Source organism: Telopea speciosissima, chromosome 2 (genome assembly GCF_018873765.1).
Source record: "Telopea speciosissima isolate NSW1024214 ecotype Mountain lineage chromosome 2, Tspe_v1, whole genome shotgun sequence".
In the NCBI taxonomy this organism is placed as follows: domain Eukaryota; kingdom Viridiplantae; phylum Streptophyta; class Magnoliopsida; order Proteales; family Proteaceae; genus Telopea; species Telopea speciosissima.
The window spans coordinates 6065401-6090708 of NC_057917.1; the positions used below are offsets into that span (position 1 = coordinate 6065401).

Sequence of the window (25308 nt, forward strand, 5' to 3'; positions counted from 1 at the left end):
TGAGCCACCGGGGTACGGAGTGCTAGCATCTATATGTCTATCTCTCTCCTTCTTACATGAAATAACCTAGCTGCCCTCTTATGGTCGATATCGTATCGTTCATTACCCATTGGTGTGCTTCCTATCCTGCTTGCTCAGAGAACCCTCTTCTTAATATTAAAACCAAGGGCTCATGTTCTCTGTGTCGCAACGCAGGCTACGCCCAGACACATGGGCCTGCTATTCAAGGGGTAGGGTGGTTATTGCGCCCACCCCCATGTGTCTGGGCGCAGCCTGTGCCCCGGCACAGAGAACATTTTCCCTAAAACCAAAAGCAAAAGGAAAACAAGATTGATCCATTAAATTCGGCTATCTATGGTAAGAGTCTAGATTCTAGATATAAAGTGCTCTTAGCTTAGACATTGAAATGCAAGTAGTGGGCATCAAAATTCCTATTCTTTAAAAGTAATAAAATTCATACTGTGCTCAGTTGCAAATGCTTCCTTTATCTACAAGAAAATCACTTCTAAGGATTTCTATTGACTATATTTTTATTCATCTTTATATCCTAAAGGAATCAAATCTAATTTTTAAAGGAACTCAACTTGCATACAATCTTATAAATGAGTTACCTTCTCCATTCAATTATTGAATCATAGAAACATGATCAGAACAACAATAATGCTGATGATGATCACCATCTTCCTTGCCTTCACCATTAATGTTTCTCTGTTTGTCAATGGAGCTGAACCAACTAAACCTACCTTCTATCCTCCATCAAAAGGGAATTGTTCTTACTCTATTGTGATTGAAACCACATGTGCACCATCTGCAGAAACCACAGATATAATCAGTGTTAGATTCAGTGATTCAGCTGGAAATCTTGTAATCGTGAAGCATTTGAAGAATCATAAATTGTTATATTCTCCAAAAGCATTTGAAAGATGTGCCATAGACAAGTTTGAAGCAACTGGAGCTTGCATGGAGAAGAATGTTTGTTCACTTTATGTCAAGAAATTTGGATCAGATGGATGGAGACCTGGTTGGGTTAAGGTGTTTCATCGAGAAGATGATGGTCGGGTTTCGCCGATCTCATTTCCGTTCTATTTCCGGACTTTCGTGCCGGAAAATGTCTGGTTTGGTTTTGATTATTGTAGATCTAACAGAGATAGTAGTACTACTCATCCACCTCAGGTTGCACACATTGATGTACTGGATTAGTTGGATTAGTATGTCTTAAACAATCCTGCTTTAAATGTGTAGAAGTTATTTTCTGAGCAAATCTAGCTTTTAACTGATTCTCGATACTTTGCCCTAATAAAAAGAGGATTAGTGATTGTTATTGGTATCAATCTAAGTCTAGAAAGTGCTGTGATGATTCTTCAATTCGTCAGGTTGAAATGTGTCAGAATGGTCTAAAAGTGCAAACACCAGTGTTATATTGTTACGATCACATTTATCCCACACCGATTTATAAGTTTGATTTCTCCCAAGCTCGTATCACATATCTTCAATTTGATATGGATTTTGATATATGTTTGGAAGCAAAGTGAAAGAGTAAAAGTTATGGAACGTTGAAGATAAAAAAACAAAAGTTGTCTTATGCTATATTATTTTAGATTGGATACTCTCTTTGGTATAGTTTGATTTATGTTTGTATGACATATAAACATAAATAGATGTGTTTAGAATGATTTATGATCCCAATTTTTCATTAAAATAATTCAATATAAGCATAACTTCATAAATAGCTCAAGAGTTGTTTAAGATTTATCACCATAAACCGTTAATGTTTGTTTATGCGGGTACCATTAATGAACATGTGCAGAATTGCAACTTAAGTAAAGATAAATTGATAAAATTAACAAAAATTAGAACAAAGCCTCTCTTTAGCCCCCTCTCTCTCTCCAACCCCACCCCACCCCACCCCCACCATAATACATAATATATTCTTCACTTATTAAAACCATATAGGTTAAGCATACCAACCTATTTTTCATGATATAATCTATTATATCTTGTAATAATCAGATGATTATTAAAATCCATAACCTATTATTCATAAATAGATCATAAATATAAATTTAAACTATGCCAAAGAGAGCCACTTGATAGACAGAAGGGTGGGCATGAAGATTGACGGATGGCAAAGCTCACATGGACCTTTATCTTTTCCGATGGATCTGAGAATATAATTTTTATTGCTTCCCTGAAAAAAAAACACTATTATTACTTCAAGGGCAATATTAAACGCATCAAGCCTCGAACCATTTGGACTATAGTAGTGGGTGGACCAAAGGGGAATTTAATTGAGATTAAATATATAAAATGAGTTCAATTTTGCATCAACGTCAAGATGGCCGAGTTGGTCTAAGGCGCCAGTTTCAGGTACTGGTCCGAAAGGGCATGGGTTCAAATCCCATTCTTGACAATGTTAATTTTTTTCGTACTTTTAAGCTGGGTTTAATTGGCTTTGAGCTGGGAGCTTCTTAAAACATTTCTCATTCGCATTGGAAGAGTACTTTGGAACATGCGAAACCCCTTTGAGGGGTTTATGAACCCTAGGATGGTGGGTAAACCGTCCTCTATTGGTGGAGGAAAATTTTATCCTTTGATTTCATCCACAAATCTATTTTTTCCCAATGAGTTTCAATATCGATAAGAATACTAATTCTTACTGTTCATATGTTATGGTATGAATATACCATACCAATTCGTTTTTGTGTCGCGTAAGTTTATAGATATTCCCTCAAACCAAGAATTCAAAATTACAAGTTCTTCATAACCTAGATATGTGAGTTTCAATGGAACTACTTCTGTCTCTATTTTAAGGCCTGTGAAGTTTCAAAAATCCAATTGAAAATTTAGGATTGGTTTATATGAGATGGAGAAATCAACAGCTTCACTGAGGTGGAGGGATTAACCTTCGCCGGAGAGTTGCTAGGCAAGGAGAGGTTCGCCGAAAAGTTCTATCTTCTTCACCTTCACCAAAGATGGGATGTAGCAAACCTTATTTGAAAATCGATTTAGGAATTTTAGGTTTGAAGGATGTAATAAGGGTAAAAATGATATTTCAATTTTATCATTTTAGTTCAAGATTTAATAAAGGTAAAAATGTCTTTTACATTTCAAAATTAACACCGTCAGCATGGGTAAGGCTCCATCTCTAATATTGGAGGCATACATGTTATCTTCTGTCACATTAAAGTCGAATGAATAAATATTATCGTACTTGAAATGGTAAATTTTTGCTATTTTTTACCGTGCCAAGATGTTGTATTTTCTACTGTTAATTCCTAACCCAGTTGCCACATTTTCGTCGTGATTAATATTATAGGGATGATCACATTTGAAGGATGACTAGGGCCAAGTTTGTTTTGCAAGAAATGAATAAGAAAAGAAAATCAAAATATTCTGTTTTTCTGATTGTTTGTTTGTCAGAGGAAAAGAAAAGCTTTTTTAAAAAAAAAATATTAAAATCATCTTGAAAATGAACAAATTTGCTTCAATTCTTTTCACATTTTTTCCCCCGAAAGGAAGAGTTTTATTTATTCTTTTTTCACTTTTCTATCCATTTCTTGCCAAAAAAATCACAACCTAACGAACAGTGAGAAGACCATTTTGTTTTCTATATGGGATCTCATTGCTAAGCTTTGTAAAGCCAAAAAACTGATTTGATTTCTCCAATTCTTTCCACCGAACAAAGTTGATAATGAACCGATCCTATCGCAGTCATAGATTGAGGAATCGGTATTGGATCGGTCGGATTGATCGATTCATATCGATATCGGTGGAGACTGATATCAATTCTTGATCGATCCTGTATCGATGGATCGATACGGACAGAAGGTAAAAATGTATATATATATATATATTTTCTCTGCAGTCACATATGGTCACACGTGTATTTGCACGTGCATGTTTACTAGTATATATATATATATATTAAAAAAAACAAGGATAAATTTATCCGATTCAAACTGATACCAACCAATCCATATTGGTGTCAGCCGAGACCAACACACCGATATTGATTACTAAAACCTTGATTGCAGTTGATTGTATCGATCACGTAATTGGTTCTATGATCGAATCGGCTATTCCAACCTAATACGGGTTGTAAATTTGAAATTCATGATTTAAAGTATCTATAGTGTATTGGGTGTGTCGATCAATACGTATCTGTATCATCCAATACGTTTATTACATATTGGTTTTTTTATAAATTTTTATTATTTATGACTAATACAGTGGGCGATCCAACAAAGTGGCTCCGACCGGCCATGTCGGACTGATACCAATGCAACCGATGCATATGGGTTTCAGTTTTTTTTTTTTTTTGTAACTTTTTAAAAGGTGTTTTCCGATCACTATGACTAATGAAGTATAAAGCTTCACTATTTGCCACATAGTAGTACATGGGTTGTCCGGTCTACGATCATATATGGACTAAACAAGCATATCATTGGTACAATTTCAGCTTAAAATGAGTAGAGGAAATAGCTAAAATTATAAAATATGTCATTTGTATTTTATATTTTTTATGGCATTTGATAATTGGGAAAGAAAAACTACCTTGTGCATTCGGTGCACTGTGCCCCTATGCCCCTACATCTAGACAGAAGGGCGGACGAAATGATCTGTGCACCCTAAGAAAAATCCGCCTTTCCATGGGGGCGCAACGGTCATTTTGCCTACCCTTGTGTTTTGGCGTAGGTGCAACGCACTACACGCGTCCATGTAACATTCCTTCTCCCTTGATAATCTTACTAAAAATTTTAATCAGAGTTTGAGCAATTTTCCTTGCTTACTTTAGACTAAAATTTTAAGATCAAGTTTCCCTCCACCCACGGTGAATGGGATCTCATTCACCAAAGGGTGGGAGAGGACAAGAATGGGTATCAAGAGGGTATTTTGTCCAAAATTTTATGTGTAGTGTCTCTATCACATTGATTAACTCAAGTACTACCAAGTGGTAAATAGTAAAACATTATACTTCACACCTAGAAGGACTTGTTTTTTAAAAAAAATTATTATTTTTTGGCTGATACAGTGGATGAGCCTACAAAGCGGCGTAGAATGGCCGTATCAGAACCAATACAAACTGATTCAAGCGATGCAAATGAGTATCGATATTGGCATCGGCTGAGATCAATACATAATACTGGTATTGAAACCAAACGAGTTGGGCATGAACGTGAACATACGAGAATGGCTCACAGCCATCAAGAAGAAATCCACCACGTACATGTGGAACGTTCTCGTACACTCACGTACGTGAACGTGAGCTGGACTCAAACCAAACCCGGCTGGAAAAGGAAAATATTCATCATCCCTAACACTTTTTTTTGGGTAAATTCATAATCCCAACATACAGATTCATGTCATTCCTTATTTCAGGTTAGAAAAGGAAGAACGTGAAAAAGAAAAGATAAACAAACGTACCACTTTCTTTAGTTAGACAATATAGTTCTTTCTCATCAACGACGTCATCATAAACACATTACAGAAACCAAGACGATAACACTAAAACGTAGATATTACAGGTACATTACTAGCTACTACTTAGAAAATATTGTTAGATCCCATAGACTGATGCACAAATGCAGACTAGTCGGAGGTGGAGGTACTACTGGTGGAGCAGGAGAAATGGTGGTCATGGTGGTGGTGGGATGGGAAGCACTTGTCGTCTTTAAGAGCCTTGGTCGTGATGGGGAAGAGCTGCAGTGTCTTGGGAGGCATATCATTACAGCAAGTAGTAGTAGTAGTAGTAGTACTACTACTACTACTACTAGTGTTCATCACCATCATCATCATCATCATAGAGTTTGGTTTCTCCATTTCCACACTTGCTGATGAACTATCCATCAGCTTCCACTCTCTTCTCTATTCCATCATTAAAAACATATACATATCACAGATCACACATATAAATGCTTCAAGAATGGAAATCACAAACAAACATTCATACAATATATATAAGAATTTATGTGGTTCGATAAGATTGCCTACATCCACGGTGAGATGAGATCTGTTTCACTATATGAGTATTTCAGTAAAATTCCTATGTTGGATTTCGCTATAAATTTGTAGGAAGAAATATAATGACGATATAGATCCTCACCTGGGGAAGAAACTGGGTTTGGTCAAGAGAAGCAGCAGCAGTACTAGCAGAAGAAGAAGATATTTCATTCTGATGAAGAAGATGATGGTGGGTCTGGTGCTGCTGCTGCTGTTGTTGTTGTTTGAGGAGTTTCCTGCGGAGCTTCTGACGGTCTCTGGCTTTGTGGTTCTGAAACCAGTAGAAGACATTCTTGCCTTCAATCCTGCCGTAGTGAGAGAGGTGGGAAGTTATGTGTTGAATCTGGGAGGCATTGGGAGTCCTAATCCCTCTTTTGTAGAGCTCCTCCAGTATCATCAGCTGCTCTGGTGTGGGACACCACCTCGTTGATGCTGTCGGCGGCATCTCTTTGCTCTTTCTTTGGAGGAAGAAGAAGAAAGATTGAAGAACACCGAAAGAGGGGAAGGGATATATAAGTATAATTAAAGACAAGTTAAATGGTGAATAGTATAATACATTATTGGTATACGAGAGCTGCCCAATAGTATATAGAGAAAGAGAGAGAGAGAGAAGAGGACAAGGGGGAGAAGAGAGAGAGAAAGAGAGAGAGAGAGAGACAAAAGAGATGGAGAGGAAGATAGAGCGGCCAAACGAGATGTTAAAGGCATACGTAAGCAGAAGTACTTCTGCTGCTACTTCTGTTGCTGTTTCCCTGAAAGTGGCATTTTATCCTTTCAAACAAATGGGGTGTCATTCTCTCTCTCTCTCACTACAGGGAATCTTTAGTTTGTGAAGAGAGGAAGGTCTAGATTCTATAGCCCTACCTACAGAGATGCTTTGAATAAAATGAATGATTCCGTAATCATTACCTTATTATTTACTTTTCAACTGAAAACAACAAATTTTTTTGTTGTTTTTTTTTTCTTCTTTATTTTTTGGGTTTTAAACATGAATTGTTATCCTCTCAATTACATTATTTGTACTTGACGTCAAGTACATCTAACAGAGGAAGGTGGATTCTATCCACTTATCCAACGACAAGGAGGACTTAGACATGTATCCCAACACCTATCAATCCTTGGGGATGTATGTCTATGTCCTCCGGACTGTTAGATGCATGGTTGAAAATGAGTTGGAGTTGAAGAGGATCTTTTTCTTATACTTGTGATGGAAATCAGGGATCTTTATCCTCTCAATTACACTGATCGTACATGACGTCAAGTACATCTAACAGAAAAGGTAGAAATAACTATCCTACCCCCTGCCTAAATACATTGCTTGGAGTGGGATCCACCTCCCTCTATTAGATGTACTTGACGTCAAGTATAAACTGTTCTGATTGATTTCGATCTATTATCCTTTTTAATGGTTCCTTATTAATTAGATCTTGCTTTTTTGTATATAAAAAAGTAACATATAAAAATTCTGAATTTTATTGATTTTTGGATCTATAAATTGTTTGTAAAAATCAAAATCAATATTGAACCGGTCGATTAAATCGATCCAATCAATTTGGTCTTACTTTTGACGCCTGAGTTTTGTGTGGTATAGAACAATGTCTCCCAATTTACTACTATGTCCTTGCACTCATCTCCTGTACCCCCTTTCTCTCTCTCCCCTAGACGTAGGGATGATGGAGTCAAACAATGTAACCCGATAAGCAATTTAGTACCTCACTAGGTACTAAAGACAAAACAGAGCAGGGAATGGATAGGATGAAAATAGAGAAGCGTAGGAGAGTTAAGTGTCAAACATACACTAGATCGATCATAGTACGTGCTCAGAACTCAGAAGCGGAGATTATCAAATATATATATTACTCCAATCCACCATTTATAGCCTTTGTTTCCTTCTCCTTGTTATTAGAGGGGAAAGCTGAATGGGTATCTCTGAAGAATAATGAAGGAGAAAGGCTTCAAAAGCCTAAGCCTAATCCTACGCCTAAGCCTAAGCCTAAGCCTGCCTTCTCCAAGGGTTTCGATGTGTTGTGTCATTCCCATTACTTATTGAGTTTTCAGTCTCTCTCTTTCAATTTCTGTTAAATCATTGACCTTTTGCCTCTTCGAAGAGTCTTTCTTTTGAGTAAAGTTTGAGTCAAGAGTCTTAGCCACATGGCCATCTCTACCAGCTGCCAGCTTGTTCGATCTCATGTTACTCCGTACATGGTTCCAGATATTGATGGGGCCTGTCCTGTTTTAGTTAGCAATCCAGATCCTTTACCGCGCCTTGCCCGTAGTGACCTGATCAGCGGTGTACAAATAGGGCGCGGTGTAATGATCGCCTTATCTTTGCTAGGGCAAGACGTTTGGGCAGGGGTAAGGTGGTCATTGCAACATGCCCTATTTGTGCACCGCTCAAGCCACTACGGGCAGGGCACCGTAGATGATCTGGATCCGTTAGTTAGGGGCCTCTCATTTGGGATCTTTATCGTCGATCTCCATTTATCTGCTCTTCCATTTCCTCTCATAGGGGGTGAAAATGACCACCCTACCCCCTACCCTCTACCCGAACACATTGCCCAGGTGGGGTCCACTCCCCCTCCCCCCTATTAGATGAAATGGAGGGGCAGATAAATGGAGATGATAATTTTCCCTCTCATTTTCTTCTTTAAACCTATTTTAAAAAGGTTCTAGCAGGTGGTTTTCTGTTTTTTTGTATATTTATTTATTTTTAATATATTTTACTTATTCAAAAAAAAAATCGAAGATATCCAAGAATGTAAAAATCGGATCGGCCGATTTGGTCTAATTTTGATCAGACCGATCCCAACTGAATTGGTAAGGTTATAGACAAGGTTTCAAAAACGGAATCAAAGATCAAATCGATCAATACAGATTTCGATCTGAATCAGATCAGAATCAGATTCAATCATTCGTCTGATCCAACTGATTCTAAGCCATTTTGAGTTGGAAGCAGGATCAGCCTGGAATTGGGAATAGAAGATGAAGAAAGTAATGAATTGGAATTTCGATTTAGGCCATTCCCATTCCGATTCAAATCAGCTGATAATCCAAATACCGATTCTTTCGAATGCTTAGGGATCTATAAGCCAATTCTAGGATTTTTCTAAGCCGATTCGATCTGATTCAAATCAATCCCAATTGAATCGTTAGGGTTAAGGATCTATAGGCCGTTTCTATGGTTTTGTTTTTTTGTTTTCTTCCTTGTAGGACTACTACTGTATTCTGTAATCTCTTTATTACCAATTAAAGGCCTCTCACGTGTTGGTTACCCGACAAGCGAAATAAATAATTCTGCGGTTCTCTCTGATCAGTTCTGTTGGGACATGCACATATGGTAAATTCATATGAAGGGAGGACTGTTTGGGGAATTAATAGGAATTAATAGGGGTGAAACCCTAGGAAATTAATTCATAAATATAGAGAGACAGAAAAAAACAAATTACTTTTCTTCACGTACAGGGAGGGAGGGAGAGAGAGAGGATCTCTGGGGGGGGGGGGGGACACGACTGGGAAGAGGGGCAGGGTACGGATCATGCATGGGAAGGGATTCCCAATTAAGCTCCACTGCCAAACCTAACTGTGTAGTCACATTATTGCCTTTTTTAGTTCTTAATACTGTCCAGTCACATTCTCACTACCAATTGTCAACTTTTTTTACCCATTCGAATTGAAGAAAGAAAGAACAAGAATTGAAATTTATCAAATCAGTTATCAGAGACTTCAGTGAGAGGGAGAGAGAGATCTGAGAAAGGGTTCAGACTTCAGCTGGCTTGTAACTCTATTCCATGTGTTTTTCTGCCTCTCATTCCTTTCTTCGGGAGATACACAAACGGAAATGACCAAATCTCTCTCTCTCTCTCTCTCTCTCTGGGGGGGGCAAGTGGGGACCGCTAGCAGGCCTGTCTCCAAAATAAGCGTATGGTGCACTGGTGATGGAATAGACAAGAGACAACCAAGCTGTACAGGGGGAGCGTTCTCTGTGAGAGAGCGCAGAGGTCACACGGGTTTGCATCTTGGGGGTAGGGCGGTCATTTCACCCCATTGTGTTTAGGTGTGATCTGCCCCCTAGAGAAGATTTTCCCAGCTATATACTATGTAAGGAGTGAGAAAGGTTCTCTGTGAAGGAGCGCAGAGGGGCCACACACTCGCATCTGGGGGGCGGAGCGATCATTTCACCCCCCCCCCACTGTGCCTAGGCGTGTGGCCTCTTTCCCCAGAGAACATTTTCCTAGTTGTATATTATGTAAGGACTGATAAAGGTTTTCTGAGTTGCAGGGGCAGGGTGCTCTAAGTATCTTTATGTCTATCTCTCTCTTCATATAAAATTATCTTACTGTCCTTTTACGTATAGTATCGTTTTGGCATACTTTGAAGGTCGTGATTGGCGTGTTGGTCAAGTGTTCACTTGCTGAACGCTTGGTCGCAAGTTCAAGTCTTGGAAATAGGGGTAAGTCTGCATATATTTGACCCTCCCTAGACCCTGCTAAACATGGGAGCCTTGTGCACTGGGTACGGTCTTTTTATTGTGTGTTCTTCTATGTCGTTTGCTAAAATAACCTTTCTTTCATTATATAAAAATGAAAAGATCAAGTTTTCCATCACTCATGAATGCCCAAGATTAGTTTTTCCATGTGCCCAAGATTAAGCTAAAAATTTATGAATAGATAGACTCCAAGGTTTTCTGTTCACAAACCACATTGAGAAATCAACAATGCATGGACATATAGCGAAGCCTATATATGTCTTTACATGAGAGGGACTTTTGGTTCAAACCCTAACTAATTTGAGAAAAAAAATTTCAGTTTCAACCCTAATCGATTTGGGGAAGATGAGGGCATTTTGGTCATTTTAATTTTTAATTTTCATGGGTTAATATCAGAAGGGCATTTTGATCATTAGATTCCTTAAAACTAACATTTAACATCCCAAATTAATGGCAAGGACCGTAGTGCTACAATGGTTTGAAAATAAAGGGAGTTTGCAATTAGAAAAATTAGAAGAAGGCATTTGAACAAATGGGCATTTTCAGGGGGGCATTTGTCAAAAACCCATACAATATTTATAGCATTACATTCCATACGAAATTGTCGATGGGACCTAAGTTCTAGTGAGTAACCGTACCCTACTTATGTACCAAGTTTCAGCTTATTCAACTTTTTCCCTTCGTTTGTGTGCACATGTTAAATCTTACTATTCTATGCGTTAAAATAAAGGGAAAATGTTCTCTGTGCCACAGTGTAGGCTGCGCCCAAACACATAGGCCTGCCAATCAGGGGGTAGGGTGGTCATTGCGCCCACCCCCGTGTGCCTGGGCACAGCTTGCGTTGCGGCCTAGAGAACAGTGCCCCTAAAATAAAATAAAAAATATTACCAAAAAAAATAAAATAAAAATATAAAAACAAAAACTTTGAATAAACATAGTCTATTAGAAATATAAAAGGATTCTTAAAAAGAAAGAGAACACCACCCGATTGCGCAGCCACCCCTGCGCCCTGACATAGGAGTGTGCAAAATGATCGTTGCACCCCTGGAACCCCGAAAATGAGCAAGGGTGCGGCGGTCATTTTGCACGCCTCTATGTCAAGGCTTAGAGGCGGCGTGTCTGGCACAACTAGGTGGCATTCTTTCTCCCCTCTTAAAAAAAAGAAGGAAATTGTGCAGTACAAAACGAGACGTACAATTGAGTTAGGGACATGGATCAAGTAAGCGGAATCGACAATAGGATCGGTCTCTACCAATTCAGATTCAACCAACCAATTGGAATCAATATGAACCCTAGAAATATAGTACGAATCACTCGACTTGAATTGGCCAAAATCTGCATCAAGAGCATGGTTTGAGGTATTGATATCGATGCAGACCGATACCCAATACCGATCCTGTATCGGTGGATTAGTATGAACAGGGGTAAAAATGGGGAAAAAACTAATTCTTGATGAAAACAAAACCGATCCAGACTGATACAGTCGATCTGGATCAATATCAACAGAGACCGATACCGATTACTAAAACCCTGATCGGGAGTGGCCGATTTCCCATCCGATTCCTCAGATCAAGGATAGTGGCCTAAATTTGACATAAGAAATGACCAATACATGGTGGCCTTTCACTAGATCAATGGTTCAGATTTGCACAATTGATATGCCACGTGGCAAGAATTGGAATGCAGAACTTGGCCTAACAAATACAAATCCACGGTGTCCTTTTAGATTTCTATATCCAGATTTTTAGCCGTGTTTAGGGCTATTTTGCGCGGCTTCGTCTGTGCTGCTTTCTTTGAAGTTGCTTCGGTATCCACTTCGCATTTAGCATTCGGCTTCGGATATTCATATCAGCCGCAGTCGAACCATTTCAGGAAATTTAGGTGCTTTTGATTGAATTGAATCTCTTTCAGGTAATACAATCAAAAAATCTTTTATCTGAGTTCTCTGAAAATCTTTTTTGTTTTGGGGGAGATCTGGATTCTTTAATTTGTATGTTTCTCCATTCATTCTCTCCTTGGAGACCCCGCAATGCTACATCGAAATTTATGAAGTTTTGATTGTTATCGTAATGTTGCCTTCTCGTTATCTGGTTTTTGTAGTTGGGAATCTTTTTGCTGAAACTGCTTGTGTTATAGGAATATTTGATTAGATCGTAGATTCGTCCATTTTTAGTCAACAATTATTTCACTGCAACCTTTTTTCAAGTCTCGACTTGAAATTCCTTCCAAAAGTGAACTTACGGTGACCCCAGTAGGAGATAGCATCCTATACTGATTTCAGAACCTCTTGACGATTTCTTTCAGTCCAGAGATTCCTGGCCCTCCATTTGGAGAGGGGCCTTTGTAATCGCCTGAGAAGGGACCCATCAGATTGAAGATATGAATGAAGGTCAGCCAGATAGAGAAAGGAAAAGGGGCAGTGGATCAAGGGTTGCCCAGAAGTTTCTAACTTTCTGTGTGGCTGTAGCGTAAGACACACCTTCCTACCAGAAGATAACCTTTCAACTGAAGGAACTCAACAGTTTGGATAGCCACCACATGGGAAAGGAAGGCGACTTTAGTGGGCACTTTAGATCTCCAGATCCTGTGATGGGAAATTAGAAATTTCAGGAGGGAGTAGCTTGTGGCCAATTGATTAGGCAGAGAATGAATTCAAACTATTGTGGATCCACACCCTGTGATCATGTTGGTTTACAGGTTGGACCGAAGAGAGCATGATCATAAACTGAACTACCATTCCAATCTGAGAGTCTGAAAGAGGTTGTCTAAATTCTTTTTCTTCTGTCTGAACTCTTTTTGAATAAAGCAGGGAAATGATCCTTGAGTGGCATCGCCGCACCATGAGTCAAACAAAATCAGAGCCTAATAGCCTTGCCAATTATCAGATGAATACCTTGCTGAAATTTGCCATAAGAGCCCATGATGCCTTTCCAGACACTAATGCCATAGGAGGATCGGACAGGGGCAGAACTCCAGTCACCACCCCTTTCATACTTAGTTATTATACTCTGTTGCCTTAGCAGGTAAATTAGGCTCTGAAAACAAATACAAATGGACTTCTGACTTTTGATTCCCACTAACAAGGCGACATTAAGTGCTAGGCTTTGATGTGCAATAAACATTTTCTGCGGTTCCCAAATTCTACATTTTCCTTCAAATGTAAAACAACTTCAGCTAAGTATTCACACAATTCCAACCAGGACCAAAATTTTGATAGAAATTGGAAATTTCATTTCACTTCATTTAGGCTAAACAATGTTGCTGAAACACAGATCTAAACCTTTGATTGCAACTCAGGAACTAAATCACTTATTAAATTGGATTTTTCTTTCTAATTTTAGTAAATTTTTAAATTGGTTTTAGACTTATTGTTTGAATCGGGTAGAGACATCTCTCCTATATGTTTCCTATTCCTTGATGGATTGCTCATGCAGCCATTAGATTCATTGAATCAAATTGTTTGTGTTTGTAGCCAACTTTATGAGAAGGATCACGACAAATGGAGAAGACTTGCAAAGAAGAGGAGTTGGGAACTTCATCTGCAGGTGTCTTTGAGGTATCAGGAGAACCTGCCGTTGTCATCAATGGGGTTCCAAATGTGGGCTGTAGTGACAATGCTTTCCTTCAGTTAGATACCGCAAGCAATGTAGAATCAAAACAGAATACTGGTTTTGGTGAATGGTTGGAAGGGAGAGAAGTCCGGAAAATGTTTGGTGAGATATTTTACTCTGGTACAGTAACTAATTTTGACAGAGAAACCGGTTGGTATAGAGTGGTATATGAAGATGGTGACTTTGAAGACCTTGAGTGGCATGAATTGGAGGAAGTACTTCTGCCATTGGAAATTACAGTTCCATTGAAAACATTGGCATTGAAGATCTTAAAGAAGTGTGAGAAACCCTCTGATAAGTCGGTGAAACATGCAGCTAGATCACGAAAAGCTCGAGGTAAGAATGTGGAATCTTAGAGGAAAGACCATAGAGGTGCTCCGCTGTGCTTCAGTGGCAATCCAAAAGCAAATAGAAGATAAAAGCAAATGGATCTACTCCTTCCGAAAGAATTCAAGGAGGCCTGGGGAACCAAAGCAGAACAACGAAAATGAATATGGATAAACTTTTTCTGAAAGTAATGTTGTATTTCTGTTAGGTAACAACATAATCTCAAAAAGCAGCAGCAAGAAAAATGCAATAGGGGGAAAGTTAGAATTGTATGTATTTTCCAAAAATAATATGTTTTCTCTGATTCTAGTCTTCCCTTGCATTGAATATTTGCTCATTTATAGATATATATTATATATATTTATATATATGACACTGGCTACAAGATCAGTATGGAAAGCGTTCTCATGAGAAGATGGAACTTCTTTTGTTTACAATTTTATCCTAGAAGTTTTCCTTGTGGAAATGGAAGCGGGTAGTGGATGCGTGGCTGAATTCTTGGCAAAGATTCTTCAGTTGTTTGCTGACGGTGGGAGCCCCACAGTAGAAAACTCCTGCACAAAAGCAAGATATCTTAAAAGTTCTTTCATAGTTTTTTTAAGAACAAATTAAGAATTGGCTGTAGAAGGATCGAATTGTATCCGAGGAACAGGCAATGTAATTACTGTTATTCAGTTGGGAGCTTTTATATTTCACCCAAAAAAAAATAAAATTGGTTAGGAGCTTTTATATACTCTACTTTCATGCAGAATGAAAACTAAACCAGGCCTACCTATCCGAGAACATTTGTGTGTACTAGCCATATCAGTGAACACCTTTCTCCAGTTTGGTCTAGCGAAATGCGTCCTTATCTGTTTTAGGTACAGGTTAGAAAGGAGAATGAAATATGAAATGGTTAAAGAATCTACAGAATTTTTTCCATGAGAGTAGCAGGTACCCGACTGTCTGAGACAATATCAACTCCATTCTTGGCATGTTGCAATGACTGCACCATGGCAATAAGTGCAGATCGTGCATCACCTTCTTCATATACGCTAGTCAAGTAGTTGTGCATTTCAATGATATGCTACAATAATCAGGGAATTCTTTTGAGTCAGCATTAAATAAAGTTGGACAGGAGATTCATGAGAAGCAGCATTTATATTTCACACCTACATTGTGATCAAACTCTGCAACATCATCCATGACTCCTTTGAACCATTCAAAGGAGCTTTGTTCCCTTGTAACCCAATAGAAGTATGCCCTTCCTGGACCCTTTTCCTTGCCTTGTAAGTTTGGATTTACCTGCATTGATGCAGATCCCCCAAAGATATTAATAACCAAAACTTTAATAATTCAAACAATCTCTCTCCCTTGCATTGGCTCACACACACTCACTAGGTTATATTCATTCATCTTGATATGGTTCAGGAGATCCTTGAGAATGCTAATAAATGGAGTTGCTCCAATACCCAAACCAATGAGCAAGAGAATGTCATACTTCTTGTAACTCTGAGCTGGAGCTCCAAAAGGTCCTTTGACAAGGATTTTAGGGAATCTGCAATTAATGAGGGATGTTAGATATTAAATTGCAGGAAGAAAAGAAAAGAAAAACTGAGAGGTGGCTAAACCTGAGCTTTCATTTACCTGTCCTCCGAATAATCAAAATCTGACACTGCTTTTGTTTCCATTCTAGTTAGACCACCCCTCCTTTGTAGAGTAGTTTCCATTCTAGTTAGACCACCACTCCTTTGTTGAGTATTCGGTTCTTCACAGGCCTGCAGGGTGCAGGAAAGTCCACAAAGGTCATTCTTTTTCCTTGTTGAAGGTTTTAGAACCAATGTAAGAAATCATCTAATAATAAAAATAACAATAACAATAATAATAATAATAACAACAACAATAACAATAACAATAGAGGGTAATTATCCATGTGACAATGGAGAAAAAGGAAAGAGAAACAACAAAGATTTTAGGGTCCTGATGACTTTCATATGAGTTAGTGAACTTCAGTTCATAGACGGTATTACATGTCACACATTGAGTACATCCATTTTTCTAAGGACACCCAGCATCTCATCAATTAAATTTCAAACCCAAAGGAGCATGCTATATGGGTTAAAAGTCAACCAAAGTTGTTATCAACTATGAAAAAGTTTTAAGAACTACAAAAACTACTACCAACCTTACGTATTACATATCAAAGATTTGTGGATTTAACTTCTGTATAACTTTGAAACATGTTTTAACCACCATCACATAATTTCTCTGAGACAGAACTTAACAAACGAGGTGGGTACATGATCTTGTATAACGTGGAACCTTCCCTGCACTATTTACAAAGTTCACCAACCCACATTATGATTACCTAAGATCTTTTGTCCCTGCCAACAAGATTTGAGGAATAATAACCACCCTCACATCTATGGTTTTAAATCTCAGGATCAACCAGCAGCTATCCAGCCAACTTTCCCTCAAAGACAGCCAGAATTGTGCTGGATCTCATCCATCCAATCCATAGCTTTCTTCCGAACAAGAAAAAACAATATGGCAAATACATCAGAAGGAGAATCTGGATTGGATGCTTAAGATCATCTAGCAGGTCACATCTCCTCTTAATTAAATCCTATGGTGTATGGTATACACTAACAGAGTTTAGACTATAACCTGTTCAAATCGTTTTCTGAGTGCTGTCGTCCAGTCTCCCAAGGTTCGGATGTGAACGCTCAAGTAGTCATCTCCTGGTGCGGAAGTGATGGAGAAGGGGTGCCTATACAGATCAAAGACAGATCTGAGAATATGATATTTTCAGTTAGATAACCTCATGATCAGTATCACAAAATCTACTGACGATATACCATTCAAACGGTGATAGGTCTGGACACTTTATGAAAATATACATCCCACTCATGTACTTAAATCCTGGTGGTTTGCTCATGTACAGTGCAAGGACATTCCCTGTATATATAATGGCCTGCAGTTTACAAGGGGGCAGGATTAGTTAATTTGTCCCTTCTAGGACTAAAGAACACACAAACTTGAATTGACTTGGATTTGAGAGAGAACTGAGTCAGACAGATACTCATGCTAATTTCAACTTAGACCAAGCAATGATACAGAATTTGAAAACTTGAATCACCTGAATTTCACTTTAAGAGAAATACTAAAAATTGAAGAGGAAACAGAGGGTAGCAAATTATGCACCTCATTAATCACGGAAAATAATTACATTATGTTGTGACATGATAACTCAGCTGAGTTAGATTATCACTTAACTGAGTTACATGGTGAATTGCACGATCAACAGATCCCTGAGTTATCATGTCAGAAACTGAGTGAGATCAGAGGACAAGTTACAGAATGGTACAACAGATCCCTGGGTCAACTCACTAGCTCGTAAAATAGTTACCAATCCTATATGTTAAGTTTTACGAATTACCATTTAACTGAAGACAATGCAGATTCCAGTTTGACACAATAAACTTCTCCTCCACCACCCCCCTCCCCCCCCCCCCCCCCAAAAAAAAAAAAGAAAAGAAAAGAAAAGAAAGAATAAAGAAAGACTGAATCAACAAGGTAGAGCTGAGAGAATGGTTTTACAGATAGGTATCAGATTGTTCAAATCAACCAAGTTGGATCAGAACAATCCGGATTGGTATCAGTCTGGGACAATCCATCTGATACCAATCTTTAAATCCTTGGCTGAGTGACAAGTGTTTGTTCCATTGGTTTAAAGGGCCCAACATTCTCTAGTACAAACCTTAATAATATTGACGTGATCACTGCTTTCAAATGACGTGATCATTCTCTCACTAGCATAGAGTAGCATCGGAACACTGATATACATCCATGTCTATAAAAAAAACAGAAATTGAATTTCAGTCTCTGGCATGTAATAAATATAGATTCTTGCTTCTAAATTAATTTGCATGTCTTACCGTCTTCAGGTACCACTCCTTGGTCAGGAAAAGGAAGTAACCATGAATTATCAAGAGGGCGTAGACGATGACAAGCAAGTGATGTGCATACCAAAAAGCATTAAACCCTGCCAAATGGTGGAATGGCCAGGGCAACTTCACAACATTCCTTCTAAATGAATGGGTTGCCAGTGTGAATGAGAATGCCATTATCAGGACCATAGAAATCCCAGTGGTACCTGGAATGCTAGCCATGATATCACCATAGGAGGGCTGCTTGTAATTGAAATTAGATCCAAGATCCTTCATGAACTGTGCATTTGGGCATGAGACTAATCTTGGAATATCACAAGCTATGTGCATAGATCCATGAATCAAAGTTCCAGTGACAATTCCAACTGCAATCACCTTGTGAAAATTGATATTGTCATCAAATGGAATGAAGTTACCAAGAAATGTTGATCTAAGCTTAGTAAGTGTGTTTCTACAGACAGGAAGGAGAATGAGAGCCATATTGAACTTGAGTGTCTCCGCAGCACCCTTGGCAAAGCAGACACAGTAGCCCATGACTTGGAAAGCTGATTTGTACTTGTATTGGTAGAACTTCCAAGAGAAAAGAGTCAAATTTATGATCAACCATATCACAATGGGGCATATTCTCTTCCAGTTGTCGTGGATAAATTCAGACACCCTGCTTAAACATCTGCTAACAGGCGTTCGATATCGTTTTGGGATCATTGTCTTGGAGAGATTCTGGCTTCTCTTGTCAAAATGCTCATTTTCGTTGGAATTCAACATCCCTCGGAGTAGAGTTTCTAATTGCCAAATCTATATATTTATAAAAAAAAGGAATAGAAAGAAAAAGAAGTAACACATGTCAGCATTCTTTCATTTTTTTCTTTTATTTTTCTCTTTTTGCCTTTGGGAAACTAAATAGATCCTGGAATACCTTCTCACCTCTATATATCCAAGATGGTCAGGGTCAAGCTCCTCCATGATTAGAGCAGCATAGGTTGGGGCATGTCCCTTGAGATTTGTTAGCTTATTTGCAGAGGCACTTAACAGAATCACCTTCATATGAAAATTAAGAAAATTCAGTTTTGTGAACATGTAAGATGATGAAGAAGAACTCACAAGTTTCTAATCCTCACCTCCTTGACCTCATCCTCTGACAGTTTCCCATCACCATTCTTGTCACACCTAAAAAAGTACAAAAACAACTCAGTAGCTACTCATTAACATATATTCCATTGCTCTGTTTCTTCATCCATCCCTGTTTGGTTGATACTGAATGTTTAATGTTTCATCTACAAAATAGGGATATGAGGAACAGTTACCCATAAAGGAACAGATAGCCCCAACCAAAATGCGCTATAAATTGATAGTCCACTAAGATAAGAATAGAACATTGACAAGAGGCAAAAAGTAAACTGACCGTCAAAAGCTTGACCATTGGCAATCTTCTAAATTTCCAGCTCAATAATATTCCTATCGGCTAAAACTAAGAGCTGAATTTGAAAGTTCTATGTTGATTTTGTTAATTACAGGCTCTCTCAATTGAAACACAACACGTCTTAAGTGATACTTGCAAGATTTGATTCTTGCATCCTTTGAAAGTTGACTTCTCTCAGAGGATTTTAGTAAAAATGGTCAACTTCCCATTTTTCCATGCTTTAAAGTCAGTGAGGTTTCAAAGGAAGATGTATGGAATCCTTAAGGTGACTAGCTTCAGTCTCACAGTAGGTACAACATAACAGAATAGCAGGCCAATTCAAGCTTTGACCTCGACCTGTTTCAATGCTTTCAAATCTCCTTACTTCCTCTTAAAACTGCCCCAATGTACAATTCAAACTACCAAAATAAGAAATGGTGAGAGAAAGGAAAAAATTTCTTACATGTCAAAGAATATCTGAAGCCGGGAATCAAAATTCCGATCTGACATGTCCTCCCAAAACACCCTTAGTTGTTCCTTGGTTATACCATTCTTGGAATCTATGTTCTTGCGCCTTGCTAAGGCATCAAATATCTCAACAGCAAACTCCTTTGAATCACCCATGCCTTCAAGATAAATAAATAAATAAATAGTCCATTTTAGCTTTCATTAGTTGGTTTGTTAAGGGTGGGGGGAGGGAGAGAGGGAGAGAGAGAACTAACCAATGCAGCGTCCAAAATTATCCCTTGAGAGCTTCTCACCGGTTGCTAGCTGATTGAACCGCCTCTCAACCGCCTTCCATGCATCACCTTCCTTACCTGTGGTAGTCCTATTGAGAAACCGTAAGCTCTGAAGCCCCCTTGAAGCACCTGAGTATGCTCTACCCAATCGTGGGGCCTTATCCAGAGCTCCATTGGCATTTTTCACAATGCTTTTGCTTATCTTGAAGCTCATTTTTTTGGAGGATTTTGGTTCTGGGGACACTTGAATGTTGTTAATATTAATGTCCGCCGTCTGCTCCATACCTTCAGCAATCGCAATGCTCTCAAGTATCCAGTGTGAAGAATCAGAGTGAACTGGATCTCCTGAACCATCCATCAGCAATACAGTCTATAATCTATATCGTCTTCTCAAGTGAAGTTGGAACTTGAGTCAAGGAGGGGTAGATCTAAGCCACGATGGAATGTCTGCAGAACAAAACAGGAAGAGAAGTAACTGTCAATACAATCGATTGAAAAGGCTTGGTTGTCAAAATCTGTCCGCAGATGGGGTGGGGGTTCCCATATATAACCAGGATAGGCTCTCAATTCTGTTAGACCATAGTCAAGTGTGACTCCTTGACTGTTTCAAAAGGTTAGTCAGTTTTTGTCATCAAAGTGTGTCATTTAATAAACCAAAGGTGGAAGTGGAAATGTTGAACTGAAGATCATTATCATGCTTGAAGCAACACCAAATTATAAGCCAAGAGAATTTGGAAATGGTAAAAATACAGAATTAGAACTTTTTTTTTTCAAATTTCAGCTGCATCCTATTTGGCTCTTGCCTTGTATACACAATATTAATAACTCTAAAGCTGTGAAACTTATGATCATACACACCTTTTTAAAATATAAGCATGATCAACTTATGATCATATCCTTTTGGGATGAGAACGGGGAATTGAGTCTTTGTACTGAGTTGATTCTTGTGCGTCTAGTTTTGATGATTTTGCAATTTCAACCAATACTGCTCCTCAAATTAGGGAAAAGATTAAATGAGAAGCATCTATAAATACTTCCTCTCCAACCCAATACCCACCCACCACCTCAAAGATCTCTTCAGGATGATGAGACATATTATAGCAAATCCAACCTCTCACATAGGCAAGTGAGCAAAAGCATTTGGAATCAAAAAAAGCGTCAACGCTAATACCAAACCTCAAATAACTCATAACTATGTCAGAGAAAATAATAATAATTTGAATAAATAGACAAACACACAAGGGCGTACCCAGTGCACGAGGCTCCTGCCACTGCAAGGTCTGGGGAGGGTCATATGTATGCAGCCTTAACCCCCCTCCCCCCCACCTTTTGCGGAGAGGCTGTTTCCCAACTCGAACCTGCGACCACTAGGTTGCAATGGAGCAACCTTACGTAGCACCGAGGCCCACCCTCAAGTAGACAAAAAGACGCAATCCAGAAAATACACAGAATTTAATAGAATAAAAATGGAAATCAACTGGAGAACACTGGCAATGACCATGCCACCTAAATAGGCCCTATAAGCTGAAGAATTCACAACATTTGTTATTCAGCCACCAAAGGTAACAACCATGAACAACCATCCAATTATATAGAACTCAACAGCTGCAACCATTAGCATCCTACAATAAAACAAGAAGGTAGAAAACTATGGCGAGGGGAAAGAAACTTACGGTTGTTGGAGTAAATTAGTTAAGTGTAGATCAGGAGAGCAACCAAGGAGAAACCCTTGTGAGATGCAAATCCATACAATTTTTTGAGCAATTCTTGTCTGATGATCCACTACCAAGTTCACCATTCAGCTTTGCAAGACATATGGACACCATGGATGCAAGCCTGCAGCAATAAACAAATCAACATTTTAGAAGATTGAAAAATGTAAGACTACCTCCAGTGTGAATTGAAGGAAATCTTGTCTATGACCTATTGCAAAGGACCAACAAAGAGGTAAATATATGCTGTGGTACCACAAATGTGCGTTAATAGGGACGTAACGGTTCGAAGGCAGGAGAAGATTATGAATGAGAAAAGAAAATGCAGAAACTTCTCTATTTACATGGGTGGAAGGTGAATCATCTGTGATAATAATAAGGTGGTAAGCTGCATTTTATATCTACAAATGTAAATATATACTAGTTGACCCCTCGTGCAAAAGCCTCAAGGTGGGACTTTTTTTTTCTCAAACTAACATTAAAATATTAGGCTGTTAGAAAGCTGTGAGATAAAAAGTTAACAAGCTGTATACTGCAAATTCCAGACTTCATGGGGGAAAATAGACTGCTAAAATAAGTCAAATAATCATGGTTCTTGGGCCACCTGATCCTCAGATATTGATACCAATTCAGATCTCTCTCCAGTTAATCTGAGACAGTTAAAATTGGTTCTCAAACAGGTCATCCCATGCTCTAATAACAAAATTTGCCAGCTTAGAAACTCTGTTAAAGTTCATTCGGCATGTCATACCCATGATGCAAACATTCAGCTCTTGGTTCCTTTGGTTACATTATTATACAAACATCATAAAATGTACACATCTAGACCAAACAATTCAATAAAGAATGCACTTAGAGATTGGATTTAAACAGTTACCTGTTACACATTCAGCAAATTAATGTACTATCTCAAATAGTGAATAAGCAATTTCACAAAAAAACCTGGATATAAGTAGTTATGTTTTCAAATGGCGATTTTTTAAAACCAATCAAGCTCATCAAGTAATAGGTCAGTAAGTCAATGCATGTCGGACTACCAAATGCCAATGTATCTGTAGTTCACCATTCTTATGTATCAAACTTTAAAAGGAAGGTTTAAAATAATTAATTAATAACAAAACAGATCCATTTCTTGGCACACATGAAAGCAGTGTATAGCTGCAAATGATCAGACCCAGGATTTATCATGTTACAATTATGATTGATCAAGTCAGATAGTTCTTCTCCTGAAATGAGAAACCTCAACTTGCATAAGAAACAGAAGGAAAAAGGACTCAGCATAACATTGTTGGCCCATTGGAGAGTTCAATTCCTGAACCTCTCTAAGAATATAACTATTAAGGGTTAACCATTAAAATTTGAATTCCAGCAATAAAGGTTTCTGTAATTTCTATTGAGTGCAATAAAAGCTTGCAGTCATACAAGGTAAAAAAAACCCATCCAATGTGAATAAAAGATCACATAAAAATCCCAGAGAACTCAAACCCAGGAACACATTGTTCATAATCAATCTAAGGTTCACCGCTGACATCTAACCAAACACCTTATACCCATCCTAAAAATCGAATTCCAGAGGTTCAATTTTTAAAATGTGCTTAAGGACCAAACCAAAAGATGAATTGGGAAATGGTCAACGAGAACAAACAAAGCTTGAGGATTAATGAAAGAAAGACAAACTCACAAATGCCATTGTAGCCCGAAAGATCTGGGAGCCCAGGAATAAAAATCTGGAATTCTTTAAGCAAAGAATCTCTATTCCACAATTGCTCTGAAACCGTCCCTCTGCAAATCTAGTTTCCTCCAACCACAAAGAAGGAAGGAAGAAAGGATTCGAAAAGGGGGTTGTAAGGGAAATATTGGAAAAAGGGGAAGGAAGGAAGGAAATGGAAGAATGTTTCGCAAGAGAAGCGGGGAAAACCCCTCCACTAGTTCTGGTTGGTAGCAGAGGGGGTGGTGCGGAGGCGGGTGAGTTGTATTGATGTTTATTAATAGGAAACGAACCTTTGCATGATTCCATGGTTTGTTTTTGTGGTTAAAAACTCTTTCTAAGTGGTGAGCACGTCGTGTTTTATAGAGAGTTAGAGGCTTTCCACTACCCACTACTGTCTTCTCTATTCTCAGAATTTTATGTTTTTGACAAACATGAACCTTCACTCTCCTTTCCTTCTGCATTTTTTTTAGGACAAAGAAAGACCCTCTTCTGCATAAAATAGTGTTGTGACCTGTACCTGATATGTCAACTCTTCAACTGTCACCTAGTTTGTTTCACAACCTGGATCACCTGGTTCACCTACCCGTACGTAAACGATTCACGTGTGCTTTTACGAAGACATGTGTCCTTTTATTTTCATAAATATAAATATCCTTCTATATATACTTTTAATGGTCTATATTAGGCGATATTTATAGAAGTAAAATGATATATGTCATCACGAGATTGTATATAAAATTGTTGGTCGGTTTTGTAATGGATGCATTGTATTGTCCCTTTGTTTATATTGACTTTGTCATTATCTATTGACAATTATGTAATTTAGAGTAGCTCAATGAAATCTTTAGATTTAATAAGAAAAAAATATATCTTGTGCATGTTTGAGGGAACTTTTTCATATTCAACGCATTAAAATTCAAAAGTTTAATGAGATTAAGACTGAGTTTCCGTCCACCCATGTGATAGAAGAATCTCCTTGTTATAGTCACTGTCATCATCAGAATTGTATGAAGGGATAATTTCGACTCTATCAATAGAGGATAGGAGTGTAATGATGGTTCAAGAGTCTAATCATACGGTCAGATCACTGGTTGAGAAAGATAAAGGAAAACTTGATCGGCCCCTCTTGAGGGTCAAGAGACTATGCTTCTTGTAGTGCCAAAGATTCCACATGTACAAAACACCCTCTTAACATATACTTGGATTTTAAAAAAGATTAAGTTTTCTTTTTATCGTCGCCGATGGTGATGTGATACTATGGTTCGACTCTAGGTATATTATTGACACCCACACCTATTATTCATGGTCCAAATTAAATACCCTTCTCTAGTCTAATGGAAGGGTCGGATGAGAAGACATACTCTCTTTACCATAGGTGGAGAAAAGTTGGGTC

The 25308-nt window shown here is 38.3% G+C and overlaps 2 protein-coding genes, 1 long non-coding RNA gene and 1 other non-coding gene across 5 annotated transcripts; 3 read left to right on the forward strand and 1 right to left on the reverse strand.

Moving 5' to 3' along the window:
• Positions 1–653: 653 nt before the first annotated feature.
• On the forward strand, positions 654–24033 carry LOC122652756. Its single transcript, XR_006331643.1, has 3 exons — positions 654–925; positions 8674–8679; positions 24020–24033. It is a non-coding gene; the product is annotated as an uncharacterized LOC122652756 (long non-coding RNA).
• Positions 2330–2410, forward strand: TRNAL-CAG. Its single transcript has one exon. It is a non-coding gene; the product is annotated as a tRNA-Leu (tRNA).
• Positions 13827–14733, forward strand: LOC122652755 (dirigent protein 17-like). Its single transcript, XM_043846599.1, has 2 exons — positions 13827–14504; positions 14541–14733. Exon 1 carries the CDS (start codon positions 13986–13988, stop codon positions 14451–14453), a length of 468 nt encoding a protein of 155 aa, XP_043702534.1. The 5' UTR covers positions 13827–13985; the 3' UTR covers positions 14454–14504; positions 14541–14733.
• On the reverse strand, positions 14839–22323 carry LOC122652754 (putative respiratory burst oxidase homolog protein H). Of its 2 annotated transcripts, none has more exons than XM_043846596.1 (15): positions 22166–22323; positions 20475–20939; positions 20216–20378; positions 19472–19520; positions 19278–19391; positions 18342–19148; positions 18164–18256; positions 17262–17377; positions 17071–17173; positions 16051–16181; positions 15802–15961; positions 15580–15708; positions 15362–15490; positions 15197–15275; positions 14839–14978 (listed from the first exon to the last, which is right to left on the reverse strand). In XM_043846596.1, the coding sequence occupies exons 2-15, from the start codon at positions 20848–20850 to the stop codon at positions 14869–14871; spliced, it is 2559 nt and encodes an 852-aa protein (XP_043702531.1). In that variant the 5' UTR covers positions 20851–20939; positions 22166–22323; the 3' UTR covers positions 14839–14868. The 2 variants fall into 2 exon arrangements, with proteins under 2 accessions (XP_043702531.1, XP_043702533.1); XM_043846598.1 differs by lacking the exon at positions 14839–14978 and adding an exon at positions 15073–15102 and having other exon boundaries at positions 15143–15275.
• Positions 24034–25308: the final 1275 nt, after the last annotated feature.

Excerpts from the sequence above, each read along its gene's own strand:
- LOC122652755 (XM_043846599.1), top strand. The coding sequence starts at position 13,986 with ATGGAGAAGACTTGCAAAGAAGAGGAGTTGGGAACTTCATCTGCAGGT.
- LOC122652754 (XM_043846596.1), bottom strand. The coding sequence starts at position 20,850 with ATGGATGGTTCAGGAGATCCAGTTCACTCTGATTCTTCACACTGGATA. Across the intron at positions 19,521-20,215 it reads CTTCAGATATTCTTTGACAT|GTGTGACAAGAATGGTGATG; the intron begins GTAAGAAATTTT and ends GTACTTTTTTAG. Across the intron at positions 18,257-18,341 it reads AGGAGTGGTACCTGAAGACG|ACATGGATGTATATCAGTGT; the intron begins GTAAGACATGCA and ends TTTTTTTTATAG.